Consider the following 17,099-nt stretch of genomic DNA (forward strand, 5'->3'; position numbering starts at 1 on the left):
AAATTTTCCTGGGTTACAGTATCAAGCACAGGTCCGGGACAAATTGTCTTACGTTGATGAAATTGTCTTCAACTTGTGTTTATGTAAGTATCGGAATTTATGTTCATTCGTATGTTGGTGGGGACATTGTGACATGACATAATGACAGCAAAGTCCCCATGCTTGGAAACTGTTTCATTACAAATCTTCACACAGGGCCACAATAAGACAGTAAGGATCCATTCATCAGCATTTAAATTTTCAAACTGCCAATTGAAGAATTTGGCAGTTTGCGTGAATAATAAACTAGATTCCACAGCTATTGTGATCAAAATGTCAGCCTGTGTTGCTGGTCAGGGAATCAGTCCTGGCACTGCGGTGTGTCTTACCATCATTGCATCCATGACCTGTGGCAGCTGTAACCGCCACTCTCTAATGAAATGAGCCAACTCATAGAGAAGATGAAGTGTCGCCTCCGCCTCCTGGAGCTGGGGACAAATCAAGGTCACACGCACAGCACCCAGGCACTGAAAGTAAGAACGAACTGGTGACAGAGGCACTGAGAGTAAGGACAAACTGGTTACACAGGCACTGAAAGTAAGAACGAACTGGTGACAGAGGCACTGAGAGTAAGGACAAACTGGTTACACAGGCACTGAAAGTAAGAACGAACTGGTGACAGAGGCACTGAGAGTAAGGACAAACTGGTTACACAGGCACTGAAAGTAAGAACGAACTGCTGTCAGAGGCACTGAGAGTAAGGACAAACTGGTTACACAGGCACTGAAAGTAAGAACGAACTGGTGTCAGAGGCACTGAGAGTAAGGACAAACTGGTTACACAGGCACTGAAAGTAAGAACGAACTGGTGTCAGAGGCACTGAGAGTAAGGACAAACTGGTTACACAGGCACTGAAAGTAAGAACGAACTGGTGTCAGAGGCACTGAGAGTAAGGACAAACTGGTTACACAGGCACTGAAAGTAAGAACGAACTGGTGACAGAGGCACTGAGAGTAAGGACAAACTGGTTACACAGGCACTGAAAGTAAGAACGAACTGGTGACAGAGGCACTGAGAGTAAGGACAAACTGGTTACACAGGCACTGAAAGTAAAAACTGGTGACAGAGGCACTGAGAGTAAGGACAAACTGGTTACACAGGCACTGAAAGTAAGAACGAACTGGTGACAGAGGCACTGAGAGTAAGGACAAACTGGTTACACAGGCACTGAAAGTAAGAACGAACTGGTGACAGAGGCACTGAGAGTAAGGACAAACTGGTTACACAGGCACTGAAAGTAAGAACGAACTGGTTACACAGGCACTGAAAGTAAGGAAAAAACAGCTTACACAGGCCGATGGAAACTAACCTGGATCATACGGTCCTGATGAACACCCAAAAAGTCTAGAGCATCCTGCAGGAATGAGAATCGTAGCGTTGACAGCATGCTTGAGACCAGGCTCAAGAACTGGCGGTAGATGCCAAGCCATGTAGGTGCCTCCGTCATGGTGCTAGTGACTTCCGTCTTGAAAAGAAGAAAGTTATCCTTAGCAGTTTTGTATGGAGAAGCATTCTCATACTCACGTGTTAGGTAAGAATATTGGCAGAAACTTTATACATTGCTTGGAACACAAGATAGACAAATGATTCTGTCATTCATAGAATCTATGATGGCCCATAGTAGAATCTTCGATGATTATTATAAACCATGTTTTGCATTAGATCTCATGGTTAGATTCTATTATAAGAATTCTGCTGTTCATGTATACTCTATGCTGTGGGTTCTATCATAGTGCGTGGAAGCATCAACATTACCCGAGACAGAATTTTGGAAAATATGAATAAATTTGCCAAGTTCACCTACATGTATTTGATGGCCTTTATTAGATTCTATGATGGCGAATTTCCATCATAGATCTATGATGAACCAACATGGTCATATCTATTACCATGGGCTCATCATACATCTGTGATGAAATCCATTATAGCACTAATATGACGGAGGCCATCATAGAATCACAGAATGATGATTTATCTCTATCATTGATTCTCTAACAGAAACGTCTGCCTGGGTACAGATTCAAAACCCACTGATTGTCTTGAAACTTTTCTGGCCAACGAAAGGCTTTGATGTGAGACTGAGAGACTGAGAAGCTGGGAACTGTCTATAACCTACCTTTTTTGCTCCGATATCAGCCTTATCTGATTGGTAGAACTCCTGCGTATAAAGATGAGTGACTGGTAAACACAGATGCTGGGTGAAGCCATTCACCATGATGGCTTCAGCGACCTTGGGGATCCGCGCCAGGGTCTGTAGGAACATGATGACTGATTGCACGTAATGGATGCCTTGTTTTGCCTGGAAAGGAAAACAATTACCCATTTTAATCACTTTCATAAAGGATCACTCTTATAGGCCTACGACCCTCATATTCATTGTATTTTCTCGTGGTACAAGTAAAGAGAAATAACCATTGCAGTAATACAGTTATTATGCAGGAAACTTTGCCGAGACTTGTCTCTTATTGGAAGCCCTTTTTTGCATGAAGAGGAAAACCACTCCCCATGATCAATATCAGAAACAGGCGACGATGCCATGTTGTCATTGTTGATCAGAATGAAGATAATTCGGAGAGAGGAAAGTGAAACTAATTTTTTTATTCAACTTTGATTTCCGTGAGTGGAGCTTGCGACACGACCGTGTCTTCTTCAGGACTGAAGTAGACATGGTAGTGTCGAGAATGAGGCGCATATTTCCAGGCAAAGGCTTAATCCTTGGCCACCATGCCAAAATCATGATGATGATGAAAAATGGCTCTTTTGTGGTAATCATCGCAGCAACCTGTGATCAATATCAAGCTCAGCAATTTGGTTTTACCCACAGACAAGAGATTTTTTTGTTGCACAACTATAGCAGCAGTTATAACCACAGGTAGCAGCAATTAAAATTGCTTGCACGATGCTTTAGTTTAGGAACATCAATTTACCTTGATCCACATCTGTAGGGAGGAGAGGAGCAGGGGCAGGGTCGCGTGTTCTTGCAGCACCGGGAGCCAGACGTCAGGGTTGTCTATCGTTAGCAACACCTCATTCAGGAGGCAGATGTTCAAAACCTGAGGCTGCAAGAAACATGATTTAGGATCAGAATAAAGACGATGAACCTTTGTTGTGGGGGGGAGACAAAGCGGCCAACTAATGCAGTCAGCCTTTGATGTTTCCAGTCAGCCGCGTGATAAAAACAATGGAGCCTAACTCAATAACCGGTGCAGTTTGCCAAACCAAATGCAAGAGTTGCTCATCTGGAAAGAGGCCAATCAATCAATGAAACGGCCGTATAGATATTTGGTGCTTTGGAATTCATGCTGGTTAAGAAACATTGTACATGTATAGTATATAGGTCAAACTAAAGTCAGTATGACATGTATTGTATCGTTGCTTGGAGTAAGTACCATAAGTATATCATCAAAATCAAGTCACTAATAAACAAGATATTGCACTTTTTGTTGAGTACCAGATCAGATGGAATTCGGTGTCCAAGGTTACATGACGAAGGGAGTCATGTGTACCAAATTTCAAGTTCATAGCTTTAGTGGTTAAGAAACGTGCCATAGTTACACTCAAATGACCAATTTACGCCATTTGACCTCTGTGACCTAGAAAAGCCAGTCAAATCAAAAACTCGTATGATATGTGATGTATCTTTGCTAGGAGTTCCTACCATAAAAATGTTATTAAAAACGAATTACTAATGAATGACATATCACACTTTCTAGGTTTTCACTTTTGGCCCCCTGGTGGCCAAGTCGAGATTCAGTCCGGACTGAAATTCAGGGTCAGAGGTCACCTGACCTAGGGGGTCCTTTGCACAAAGTCTCAAGCTCGTTGCCTAAGTGGTTAAGAAACGTGGCACAGTTACGCTCAAATGGCAAATTTACGCAATTTGACCTCTGTGACCTAAATAAATATGTCAAATCAATAACCTGTAACATATGTGATGTATCCTTGCTAAGAGTACCTACAATAAATTTTTTACCAAAAACGAGTCAGTAATAAGTGAGATATCACACTTTTCAAGTTTTGGGCTTTGGCCCCCTGGCGACCAAGTCAAGAGTCAGACCGGACCGAAATTTAGTGTCCGAGTTCATCTTACCTAGGGGGTCATATGTACCAAGTTTAAAGTTCATAGCTTAGGCGGTTAAGAAATGTGCCATAGTTACACACAAACAGCCAATTCACACCATTTGACCTCTGTGACCTTGAAAATTAGGTCAAATCAAAAACATGTAGGATATGTGATGTATCCTTGCTCTTAGTAACTACCACGAAAATAAAATTTAAAACAAGTTAATAGCCCCAGCGGTTAAGAAACGTGCCACTGTTTTTGAAACAGGATACGATGACGACGACGACGGACACATCACTGTTGTATAGACTCCCCTACGGTGAGCCAAAACTGCATTTATAGTGCATGTCGCTCTAAACGTTCACAGGTGCTTTACATTCCAAAACACAGGACGGCTAAAATTTTGTTTGTTTTTCTTCAGTGTGGGAGTGTTCTTTTCCTGGGATTATATCTCCCCCAAGGCTGGGTGATGTAGGCCACTTCAATAAGGCAAGAATTGGGTTAAGTGGCCAAGAGACTATCATAAGCTAATCATGTTTCTCACTTCAGTGCTGGGGTGTTTTGCAAGGAGTTCAGATCTAGAACTCCTTCAAAGGACGGAGCAACTTAGGAATGAGTGTTTTGCTCAATGACACAAAAACGAAACAGCGGCGATCCTTCCAAGAGTCGAACCCTCAACCTCCTCGCCACTGTCCCCCAAATTACCTTGACTCTCCGATTGACCATCGTCATATTTGATGTCTCTAATGTCTGCTCAGGTATAAGTTGATGGGTTCGCTGGTGGAGCAAGGGACAGAGTACATTCAGAAGCTCCAACAGCTGCTTCGTATCTACAGCTGAAAATAGCAACATGGAATTCAGGGTTGGATTAAAGAATGAAGTTCATTAACCAAGGTGGCTGATTTTGTGGCATCTCAGAGAGCAACGATGTCATTACGTAATAGAGTGCATGAAGTTTTGGGTTCACAGTCTGATATCAACTATACTTTATCCCGTTCTCTCGCGGCGCCTTTAAGCAGAAGTCAGAAGAGCTGCCCAATCAGCGCTGCAACCTGAGCAGTCCTGACCGGTGCCCATATTGTATGCCTGGTGGAGAGAGGCGAGTTAGATACAGACACCTGCCTTCAGTCTCATGCTGACTGTGGAGATTAAACCAGGGATCTCTTAGCCACTTGGTCGAGAGTCTAAGCCACTTCACCACAGCTACTTCCATGAATCACACGAGCACAATTGCATGTTTACCTGTTCCTATCGTTGATTTTGCTTCTTGCACCAAGAGTATGAGAGAACCAAGCAAGCCAACCTGGACCCCAGGGATCAATGTCTCACTGTTGGCACACGTCACACGCAGCACATCTGTCACCTTTTCTAAGACGGCCGAACTTGACTTGACAGATCTGAAAGGAAATGTGACGGGGAATTTATAAAGATAGTCTCGGTCTGGTGCACAGCAAGCCACCAAAAAATTCCTCCATCTAATCAATCCAGATGAAGAGTTATATGATGTTAGCCATTACTCACCCTATCCATCGCTTCAGAAGTATAAAATAAACCTCACTCCCAATGGATGCAAGTTTTAGCCTGAGGTTGTCGATCCTCTGTGTAAGCTGTGCGTGTACACCGTCAAGTATATGACTCATAATCAGATCTTTATCGTTCCTGCTCAATGACAACACATCACCCTGCAAAGAAGCGGAGAAGTGATTGGTTGGTTGACTTGTTGTTGAAGAAGGATCGTTTGACGATCAGGTCCTCCTCCATCAAGTTGCGAGTCTTGCCGCTGCACTTTGTTAAGACTGGCCTCTTTTGCAAAACAACATCACGTGACTTCTCACTCGGAAAGTTCCGGAAACCTCCTGAAGCACTGCTTATCAGCATCATCACTTTTGACTCCATATCCTCTGGTCAATCAATGACTTTGTTTATTTCCAGTGTCAACAAATGGACATATGGACAGGGGATCACAGTAAGTTGTAAATAATACGTCCAATGTACCTACGTCACTTGTTGCTCCTGTATACAACTCATTGCATGTTATCAATTGTACATTTTTCAAAAAAAAAGGACCCAAACGTCGAAATTTTACAATGTTGTAGAGTTGTTTTGTTCCTCAGAATCAAGACTGGTCTATTTGACCTCACTGGGCCAACCAGTCTTAGTGTGGTGGTAGTCGTGCTGGTCGGTGTTTACCTCAGCAGGAAGCTCAGTCAGGCACCACTGCGATAAACGTTTTACAAAGACACCATATTCAAATGTGAAACTAAAGGTGCTTACTCTGAAAGATGCGAGCACAGTGATAAAGCTCTTCCATCCACAGAGGAGGTGAACCAGACTGTTCTCAGCCAGCTGCTCCTCACTTGGTTCCTCATCCCGCTCAGCCTCGAGCTGCAGCGTATCACGGATATACTGAAACAAAACTGACTATAATAAGACCTCTCTATTAAGGATACCCTTTGGAAATGACCAGTACTGTCCTCAATAAAGAGGTGTCTTGATTAGTACAGAGGTCAGATCGAATGAAAACAACCAATATGGGCCCGCAACTCGTGTCCTCAATAGATCGGTCATTCTTAATAGAGGGGTGTCGTCTTCGCTGACACCGCAGTATCATCTATACAACTTAGCTCAAGTTGGTGGATAGCAGACGACATGCCTGGGTCACTATACACCAGTAGAGCCAAGCCAGATCATACCAAACAATACACACAAAGGTTTATTATAGGGACGGCGCAATCGGTCAGCAGTAATGAAATGGTCCAGGGACCATGTGCTCACCTCGGGTAATGTAATGCATGTCATTTGCAGTGGATATGGCGAGAACAGTTTCTGGCTAGTTTCACCAGTTTTGATTCCATTGAATAATATTCTTCTTCTTGGCTCAATGGCACAAAAGAAAATAACCGGTACCATCTAACTATAGCATTTTGGTTATAAAGTTGACTAAATTTCAGGGTTATTGAAGAGTGTACATGTCACATGGAAATTGGTTGACATCTGTTCAACAGTTTAGGAGTAATAGGACTTCATTGGATTTTCAAGATGGCGGCCTGGCGGCCATATTTGTCATGGGATTTGAATGAAAATTAGGAATATTGATAAAAGTACATAGATACATAATCACATGAAGTTTGGTTGCAATCCGATCATTAGTTTCGGAGTAATAGGACGTTGTTTAATTTCCAAGATGGCCACCTGGCGGCCATATTGGTCATTGGATTTGACTGAAAATCTGGAACGTTGTAGAGAGTACATAGATATACAATCACATGAAATTTTGTTTGAATCCGACTTTGTTTAATTTTCAAGATGGCCACCTGGCGGCTATATTTGAAGTCCGAGCGGGACAAATTTTTGGGTAGAATAGAGGGTCCCTAGATATATGTCCTCACAGGTTTAGAACCTTCAAGCTCAAATAGAAACGAAACTTGCCGTCAATCAGTGATTTAGTGAACTTTGACCTCTGTTACCTTGAAAAGAAGGTCAAATCAAAAAACCTGTATGATATGTCATTCAACCTTATTAGATACACACACCATAAACAATTTTGTCACTCTACGTACAACCATAAACTTCAAAAAGGCAAACAATTTCCAAGATGGCCGCCTTGAGGCCAGAAAGTAGGTCATATCGCGAAAAAGAAAAATCTGTCTGGGCATATTGCTCAAAGCTACCATCATCACACCAAGTTTTAGCCATCTAGCCCTAGCGGTGATGAAATGCGCTCTGCTAACAGACGACGACGACGGATGCCACGGTGTCGTATACGTATAAGCTCCCCAGAGGTGAGCTAAAAACGTTTAGTAAAAACGGTGGTAGTCAAGATGATAATAAGACTAGCTTTTTGAAAATGTTTGCTACCACTTATCTCAAAACCGTGACATCAAGCAAGGTCAGTGAATGTGAAAGAAATACCATTGCTGACGTCACCGGCTGTCACAGTTCCAATATGTTTGCCTTCTCTGGTTAATGAGCTCACGTTTAATAACAGTCTGCTATATACTGTAGAACTTGCAATAAGCAAGCGCCGCGGGTAATCAGAATAGGCCTAGGTTTTTATTTATACATGGTCAAGGCATATAATAAAGTGAGGCCATTGAGACGTAGCAATCCTATTTGAAAGGGCTTTAGTATTGAGGCAACAAAACTCATTCTCTAATGAAATTGATGTAAAAATCTAGGCCTATTCTGATTTCCCCCCGCGCTCTCTTATTGCAAGTTCTGCAATATGCAGCTATTTTGATTAGGAACTGGCTATTCGAACCACCTCGGTGCATGGGGCCATTGTTTCCGGTCTTATTTGTACCATCAGAAACACCGTTACGGTGAAAGGTACCATACCGTGATGGTGCGAATAATACGGAGTGAATAAATAGATCGCACCGTGGTGACATGGGTGATGGTGGGTAAGGAAAGTAGGCCTAATTCATGATTGAGGTGGTGTTTGTTTGTGACAAGTGTTGGAAGTGCCTTTACTCCTGGCTCCGGGTGTGGGTAGGGTCCTTGACTTCCAGCCAGGCCAGCCGGCCCTGTCACGGTACGAATAGCCACGGCCTTTTGATTATTCCATTTAGAGATCATATTTACGTAACATAAGCACTAACCTTAGACCAGTGAACAAGGCGTTTCTCTTTGGTGATTGCTCCCAGCACCTTCTCTAAATTACTGTCAACCTTGTTCCTAAAACAATATGAACGAGGTCAATTATAGCTGTACTGCTCTTCATTACTGTAACCGCAAGAGATTTGGTAACTTTCGATTTATCTAAAAAGTGTATCAAAGGCAAACTGTATTCCGAAAGATTCTGAATGCATTAGTTTTTGTTCAAGTGTCCTCTTGACTACCATTCAAACCATTTCATACCAGGGCCTTTTTTGGTGCTACTGTGCAGCCACGTTAGTCAGTACAAAGTCAAGTCCCAAGTGAACAAGTTCAGCGCTAAATGAGCACGAGCAGCTCCTTGATGTCCCAGAATTCATCTGTGTTGACCTATAATAGCAACAAGCTGTAGTAAAGTGCTTGAGACAGATCCAGGTAAGAATGAAGCGCTTTAGCAAAGTGTTCATTGCATCTGGCAAAACCTCGGTCTTCGTCGCCACCACAGTGCCATCGATACGACTTAGTTCAAGTTGGTGGGTAGCAGACGACATGCCTGGGTCACTATACACAAGTAGAGCCGAGCCAGATCATACCAAACAATACACACAAAGGTTTATTATAGCGGTAAACACGTGTAATCAAGAGGTTAAAATAACCTGTCACTGAAACAAATACCATCAGACTTTTCAAATCGTAACCCCACTGACGAGTCTATGCAATGAAAAATAAACGAGACGAGTTAGGAGCTAGTTAGGAGCTTTACACAGTGTCGCTCGTTCTCACTTCATCACACTGACGCTAAATCAAATACACACTGCTCATATAGCTCATATAGCTCATACTGAACTAATGAAATAACAAGAAAAATCTAAATCTAAATCTTGTAGTCTTTTAAATTAGGCAATTAGATGTAAAGTTGTCAGAATCGTTTTGTAAGTCAACAATGCTAAATAATTTGGTTTTGCCGGACTGCTACAGTCTAGATGAGACAATCAGTTAAAGGCAGTTTAAAAACTGATTGAGGAATGAATAGGTATTAGCTAAATTAGAGATAAATGGAGAGAGTCTTACCCCGTTAATCCATACAGCTCATGAGCCAGGATACGAATAATGTACGAGAATGTTTTTATGTCACTCATCATCGCGAGATCCTGGAAAGAAATAAATGTCTCTCAGATTGTCTTTTCTTTAGTGTTTGTTCTGCACTTGGATGTGTTATTACCAGTCTTGTGGGAGTATTTACCTCCATGGCGGGATGAGTGTTTTTATGTGCCACTACAGTTAGGCATCAATTGCATTTATTGGCCTTGTGACTCTGTCTTCAGTCAGAAGTAAGAGTCCAAGCAAGCCACTCAACCTGTTCCACACTTGGGTAGGCTTTTCTTCCAGCCCTGGCAGATACAACGTTGAACCACGGTTTCACATATCATTCAAAAGACTGCAACGTGTCAGGAATTTCATTTCCTAGAAAGACACGCAGGAATTTTGAAGTCAACAATCTATGAAGGGGTCCACCGTTCGTTATTACTGGTCGTCCAGGAAAATAGAAATGCAGTCATACACAATGCAGAATGAAACTTGGTATCTACATGTATAGTATTTATATATCAGTCTGCACAATGACAATGCTGAAATTCATATTCAGACCGTATTCACACAACTGGAGTTTTTCAAATTCAATCACAAATCTCAAATTTTTACGAACAGCGTAGGCCTTTAAAGCCTTTTTCCAGGTCGCTCATTTCATTGGTTACATTTTTTGGGTCGTCCTGTATATGAGAAACACTTACCACATCTTGCGATGGTTCAGGCAAGTCCAACATCAGTGGGTTACAAAGACTTTGCCAGAAATCCGATCTGGAAAAGTGCAAACAAACAGATCATTATAAAAGTCACAATTTCAACTCAGTTAGGTAAACATTTTGATGGCAAATTTAGGTGATTGTAAACTGCTGAGACTGCAGTAGTGACACAAATGTACCAACCGTGCATTCGACACGATTGCAAAAAGAAAAATTGGTGACACAAGCAAAGTAGCCTACTTTCAAAATACTCTTTTATGAATTCACCAACTATATATTAAAATAGGTGGTTTTTGGGGCAAAAAATCTCTCAGGTTTTTTGGAATACATTTACATGTCCCCTTCAGTTTATGGGATTGGAGACCAGAAGTGAATTGCGTTTACCTCAGTCAGGAATAGGGCTGGGGCGTCACTTGTCATATGCAAGGTACCCCCTTTATTTTCAGGAACTCACAGAATATCCCAAGCTTACAATTTCTTCTGCCATTATTTCAACTTTATAGATGATGACTTTGGATCACAACTCAACTCACACATACAGACAGACAGACAGTCAGACACATACAGACGGACAGACAGACCCTCACACACAGACAGACAGACAGACAGACAGACCCACAGACTTACTTATCTCTCAGTACAGCCATTGCTGTTTCTCTCCTGCCGTACCAGAGAGCGTGGAGTAGTTCCGTGGCGGCACACAAGAGGTCAGGAGGGCAGTAGAATGTGCCCTGCTGGTGCTCCTTCAGCAGGTTGAGGATGATCTGCAGGCAGCTCACTCGGCCTAGGGAGAGTTCCTGCAATCGTGACACACATGGACGACTTTGTTAAAGTTTATCTAAGTTTGAATCAGATTTGTATCTCAAGATGAACCACAAAAACTTGAAAACCTTGGGTCTTCAGCAGGGTTGAGCTGGCGGGGGCAGGGAGGGAAGGGGCAGAAGTGTCGCTTTCAAAAAGTGTCATTTTGGAAGCTTCTCTCTCGACCCCATCTGCAGGTGGTGTCATCCCATTTCGCCTACTCTCATTTCGCCTACACCCACTTCGCGTACACCCATTTCGCCTACTCCTATTTTCTTACACCCATTTCGCCTACTCCCATTTTGCCTAATTCCCATTTCGGCTAATTCCCATTTCGCCTACTTCCCATAGGCAAAATGGGAGTAGGCAAAATGGGAGTAGGCAAAATGGGTTTAGGCAAAATGAGAAGTAGGCGAAATGGGTTGTAGGCGAAATGGGAATTAGGCGAAATGGGTTGTAGGCGAAATAAGAATTAGGCGAAATGGGTTGTGGGCGAAATGGGCCGTAACCCTGCAGGTTATTACACAACCTTGCTGGGACGGATCCACTATGAATTATTGATACACTGAACAGAGTAAATACATGCATTTGGCCAATTGTTCAATTGCCAACCCTTAATCTGGTGTGAACAACATTTCTTCAATAGTGCAGAAGGAAAAGAAAGGAATATAAATCCTAATGTAAATGTCAACCAGAAATAGAGCAACTAGGCCTAGGAGACGCGGTGGCGCAGTGGTAGAGAGTCGGACTCATGATCCGGAGGTCGTGGGTTCGATTCCCGGCTTAATCGTCACTTTCTTTCTCCTACTGGTCGAGTTCAAGAATGAGCGCTTTGTAGCTGCTCCTTGAAACCCCAGATTGACTTCTGTGGAGACCGGGATGATGATAGTCCCAAAGCGCTTGAGAATACCCAGCTATTGAGTAATTCGAGTGCTATATAAACGCCGACTATTATTATTATTATTATTATTATACAGGATTTGTTAGAAACACCTAAAAGTCAAAGAAGAAGCAAAAGTCGAATACCCTGGAGTGGAGAATATAATTATTTGAATAGATTCCTGAGGTTCAAATTCAAATGCGTGAGAATTATAATAGCGCTTTTTATATTACGGTATCGCTCCACTTGCCATGATTCATATCAAAGCGCTTTATGACAACTGTCACCACAGGCATGCACAGAAGCCCCTGGGGCACATTGTATCTGGTAATTGCTGTCACTACAGTGTTTACTTGAGCTCATTGCCAAAGCAGTTACTAAACTGCCCAATTTCAAATTTTGAACTCTGGTCCATTTCAAACAAACTCTTCTCACAGTCATTGGTGGCAAAGGTGCTTGGACTTTGCAAATAATTACAAATACCACTTAAAGCAAACTTCGGTGCATAGAATCTCACCGATATGTTGTTTAATGAACTGAGATGGTTAAGATTGCACAATTTCTATCAAAATGCCCATTCCATTAGGCTATTTGAAGGACCAATTTTGATATATCGCTACACCATTATGTTTAGATTCATTCACATGCAGGTGTACAGGTGTTGTTTGGGCAAAATAGTGCAGTCCTGTGGACCAACCAATCTGGACATGAAGCCTCCCCCTCCAGACTGCAATATTCCAATTTACTTGAGCTTAACCTGCAGGGATAAAGTCACTAGACTGGCCGCGGTTCGAACCCCACCATCTTCGGATTGAGAGTTTGACACTTTGAACCAGTTTGTCTACAGAGAGCACCTGGCACTGGCAACTGGCCCGGCGGTCCTACCTTCTTGGCTTTCCCCGTATCTTCCCCTGTCTTCTTATTAGCAGAGATGGTGTCTGAGAGCTGGATGTTGAGGAACATCTCGATCAAGCCGGGCTGCGTCTCCACACACACGGCCAGCAGTTCAAGGATCACAACCTTCAGCCGAATGTCCTGGAAACAGAGAAAGTAGAAATGAGTAGGCCTACTTAGATATTAGTAGAAATGAGTAGGCCTACTTAGATTTAAGTAGAAATGAGTAGGCCTACTTAGATTCAAGTAGGAATGAGTAGGCCTACTTAGATATAAGTAGAAATGAGTAGGCCTACTTAGATTGAAGTAGAAATGAGTAGGCCTACTTAGATTGAAGTAGAAATGAGTAGGCCTACTTAGATTGAAGTAGAAATGAGTAGGCCTACTTAGATATAAGTAGAAATGAGTAGGCCTACTTAGATTGAAGTAGAAATGAGTAGGCCTACTTAGATTTAAGTAGGAATGAGTAGGGCTACTTAGATTTAAGTAGAAATGAGTAGGTCTACTTAGATTTAAGTAGAAATGAGTAGGCCTACTCAGATTTTGTTGAGCATGTTCTCCATTTACCAGCATTGTCAGGAACATAAAACTCATGTGCTGTAATATGAAGTATAACGCATAGACCCCAAAACTGACACCCTTGGAAGCTAGATGCTTCGATCATAGTTTCTATTGTGAATTTGCGATAGGTGAGACACCGATGGCCTAGTGAACGGAAGGTCGAAGGTTCGAGGGATGCTGGTAACCTCTTTCCGATGCGGCTGTTTGGTTAGCTGCCAGCTAGTTAAATATAGGGTGCAAACTGCCTTCTCGCCAAGCGCCTGGCATTAGAGATAGAAGTTTGGAAGTGAAGAGTGTCCCATAAGCCAAAAGCTAGCTGGCCCATTCATTAGGGGTGACACTATAATATCTAACTTTACTTTTTTACTTTTAGTTTCTAGTCAGAGTCCTTCCCCTAGATGCACAAGTGTCCAAGGTGGATTGGGCAGCATTTGTCTGGGGTTTTTCAAACCAGTCATGACTCAGCCAGCGATATTCTGACCATGTTCGTAATTTTTCCATAGATGAACTGCATGCCACAGCTGATGAGCTCCAACTACCTGGAGTTTTCTGGTTTTGAGTCACAAGTGTCTCACCTATCACCCTTCACAATCAGTAGAAACATATATAAATGTTTAAACTGACCTCTGTATACTCCTGTAGCCTTGATAAAAAGATGTCCCTGACTGCTGGTGCATCGTTCCCCAGGCAGGCCATCAGAGACATGGGTGACACCTGAAATATACAAACACAGATTGCCAGTTCGACTTCAGGAAAATCTGTGGCAAAGTGGTCTAGTAGAAATTAGGATACAAAATTGGCAAGACTCAATCGAACAGCAACTTTTCTTGCAGTGTCTTTTCAAACTGGTAACCAAGAGCCATTAAGCCATGTGCATGAGTAAAGTACAGTTGAGCATCCCTTAGTGGACACCTCCCTATTAAGGACAACCTCTCTATTAAGGACACCAGTTTTGGTCCCAAATTGCTTGCTTCCACTAAAATTGACCTCTCTTATCAGGACACCTCTCTATTAAGGACAACACTTGCCAGTCCCGCTGAGGGTTCCCTAATAGAAATGTTCTACTGTACTCATTACGCAGCACTATGTAAAAACATTTTTATTTCTTGTAAGAGATGAATAAACTAGCGTGGCCTGGCTTCAAATCACGCAAAATTGTTTGGTGACATTCAAGGCATGTCTTCGCAAATATATATACAAATATATATCAGGCACAAACACACAGAATGAATCTTCAGATAAATAATGCCATATTCACCATACTCACCATAGCTAACCTTTTCAAGAGACGTGTGGAGAGTGCTGGCAGTCTCGGGTCATGTCGGTGGTAGATATACTGCGCTATCGTCGCCACCACATGTTTCTGGAGACGATTCGCAGGCTGGGTGGTCAGGGCGTGTTCAACAGGAGAGGGTGGTTGGTTGGCCGGGCGCAGTAATAGGAGGCGGTTGAGGACAGAGAAGGCGAGGCGAATCTGTTGAATAAGTTCCGTACCAATGCCTTCTTGTGCACTGAAATGAAAAACATTAGTTTGCAGAACCAACACTAATACAGACAAATCCTAAACTGACTAGTCACGGGATGATATGAATAAATCCTGAACAAGTCACGTGGTGATATAAATAAACCCTAAACTAGTCGCGTGACAATAAGAATAAATCTCAAACTAGACACGGGCTGATATGAATAAATCCTAAACTGGTTATGGGATGATATGAATAAATCCTGAACTAGTCACGTGATGATATAAATAAACCCTAAACTAGTCGCGCGACGATAAGAATAAATCCTAAACTAGTCATGGGATGATAATATGAATAAATCCTAAACTAGTCATGGGATGATAATATGAATAAATCCTAAACTAGTCATGGGATGATAATATGAATAAATCCTAAACTAGTCATGGGATGATAATATGAATAAATTCTAAACTAGTCATGGGATGATAATATGAATAAATCCTAAACCAGTCACGGGATGATATGAATAAATCCTAATCTAGTCAGGGGATTATATGAATAAAGACAAGAAGAAATGACTTACATCACCATGTCACACCACATGTAAACTGCAGACATCAAAAAGTGGATAATACTATTCTTACCTTCCCTGCTGGGAGAGTGCTAGGTCCACCGAGTCCACACCGATGGAGATGACGTCAAGCAGCGACCTGCCAGCCTCCGTGAACATCAAACAGTAGATACAGATGTCAACGAGTGATGGACCACTTCTGAAATCAAGAAACAACAAAATTTCAAAGATGAATTGTTTTAAAAGCAATCCAGAAGGGAGTATCGTTTTTTACCCAGCTGCTGATTCCCATCTGCAAAGAGCAAGCTGGTTGAAAGGCACCGCATGATCGCTATTTGCATTGTTAATTTTGTTAATGGTAAGAGTACGCCACTTTACATTGTTAATTGTTAACCTGTGGAACGACCTCCCACGTGACTTGCGCGTCACGCACAATCACAATTGTGTTAAACGTCTTGTAAATACGTTTTATGATAACAAGTTTTATTCGTTCGATGTTACAATAGTTGCTCTTGGGTAGGATTTTGCAGATGTGCTAGCTGCAGGCCTACCTGAGATGCTTTTTTATACTTGTATTTTTATTTTGGTGCTAATTACTGGCAAGGGAAACCCATTAAAGAGGTTAATTTTTCGCCTAATGGGTTTCCCGTCTATGCTCTGATGTTGTTCTATTACCATTTGTTTTATGTACATGTAATTTTTGTCGAGCATAGAAAAGTTTAAATAAATAAATAAATAAATAAAATGCACCAATGCTATTGGTGGAAACACACAGACTGCGGGAGGCTAGGCCTGGAACTCGCCTGCCATAAAGTGGCGTACTCTTACCATCCCAGCTCCAGCAGTTGGTTTTTGGAATAGATCCCTCAAAAATTATTTTGAAAAAATTATTTACCTTGTTGTTGTTACACCTTTGGATGGCTTTCTAACATTGAGGATTTTATGGAAAATATCCAGACATTTTTGACCTGAAATGAAAGCATCAAACAAATTGAAACAAAAATATATTGAATTTTCCAGCTCGTGTACTTTTTTATTGCAATTATTCAGAAAAATGGAAAACAATTTCGTAATTAGCTAAAATAAAAATTCGACATTTTCAGCTAATCAGGACACTAGTTTTTTGTTCATGATTGGCTGTTTTCATTAATTTGATTTCTGTAATCAGGACACCTCTCTGTAAAGGACAGTACTTGTCAGTCCCAAGGGTATCCTTAATAGCAAGAATTCATAACGACCGAGAATTCGGAACCAGTACAACTTCAATTAGACCGGGGCTACATACCCCATTTTACCTTATTCAAACTTCGAATGCTTTTGTGACCCCTACCCCGTTCCCAACCCCTCTCGCATGATTTCAGCTTGAAAATGATACCAAAAATGGCAGTAACATTTCCACAGAATTGAAAGGGCCAAGGGCCATTGTGCT

The 17,099-nt window shown here is 41.9% G+C and overlaps 1 protein-coding gene across 2 annotated transcripts in view; it reads right to left on the minus strand.

The window, feature by feature from the left end:
* LOC135501255 (nucleoporin NUP188-like) overlaps window positions 1–17,099 on the minus strand; it is a 65,095-nt gene that overhangs the window by 12,673 nt on the left and 35,323 nt on the right. Inside the window, exons 20-36 of one of the 2 annotated variants that reach the window (XM_064793276.1) lie at window positions 16,566–16,638; window positions 15,744–15,866; window positions 14,904–15,147; window positions 14,261–14,350; window positions 13,067–13,216; window positions 11,128–11,297; window positions 10,489–10,555; window positions 9,770–9,849; window positions 8,704–8,779; window positions 6,377–6,508; window positions 5,624–5,784; window positions 5,345–5,499; window positions 4,808–4,938; window positions 2,967–3,098; window positions 2,156–2,338; window positions 1,349–1,504; window positions 369–506 (exon numbers count right to left, since the gene is read on the minus strand). In XM_064793276.1, coding sequence (XP_064649346.1) covers window positions 369–506; window positions 1,349–1,504; window positions 2,156–2,338; window positions 2,967–3,098; window positions 4,808–4,938; window positions 5,345–5,499; window positions 5,624–5,784; window positions 6,377–6,508; window positions 8,704–8,779; window positions 9,770–9,849; window positions 10,489–10,555; window positions 11,128–11,297; window positions 13,067–13,216; window positions 14,261–14,350; window positions 14,904–15,147; window positions 15,744–15,866; window positions 16,566–16,638 — 2,261 coding nt within the window. Of the gene's footprint in view, window positions 1–368; window positions 507–1,348; window positions 1,505–2,155; window positions 2,339–2,966; window positions 3,099–4,807; window positions 4,939–5,344; window positions 5,500–5,623; window positions 5,785–6,376; window positions 6,509–8,703; window positions 8,780–9,769; window positions 9,850–10,488; window positions 10,556–11,127; window positions 11,298–13,066; window positions 13,217–14,260; window positions 14,351–14,903; window positions 15,148–15,743; window positions 15,870–16,565; window positions 16,639–17,099 lie in introns of both variants that reach the window. The other variant, XM_064793275.1, reaches the window with a different exon arrangement.

Source organism: Lineus longissimus, chromosome 17, assembly GCF_910592395.1.
Source record: "Lineus longissimus chromosome 17, tnLinLong1.2, whole genome shotgun sequence".
Taxonomy (NCBI): domain Eukaryota; kingdom Metazoa; phylum Nemertea; class Pilidiophora; order Heteronemertea; family Lineidae; genus Lineus; species Lineus longissimus.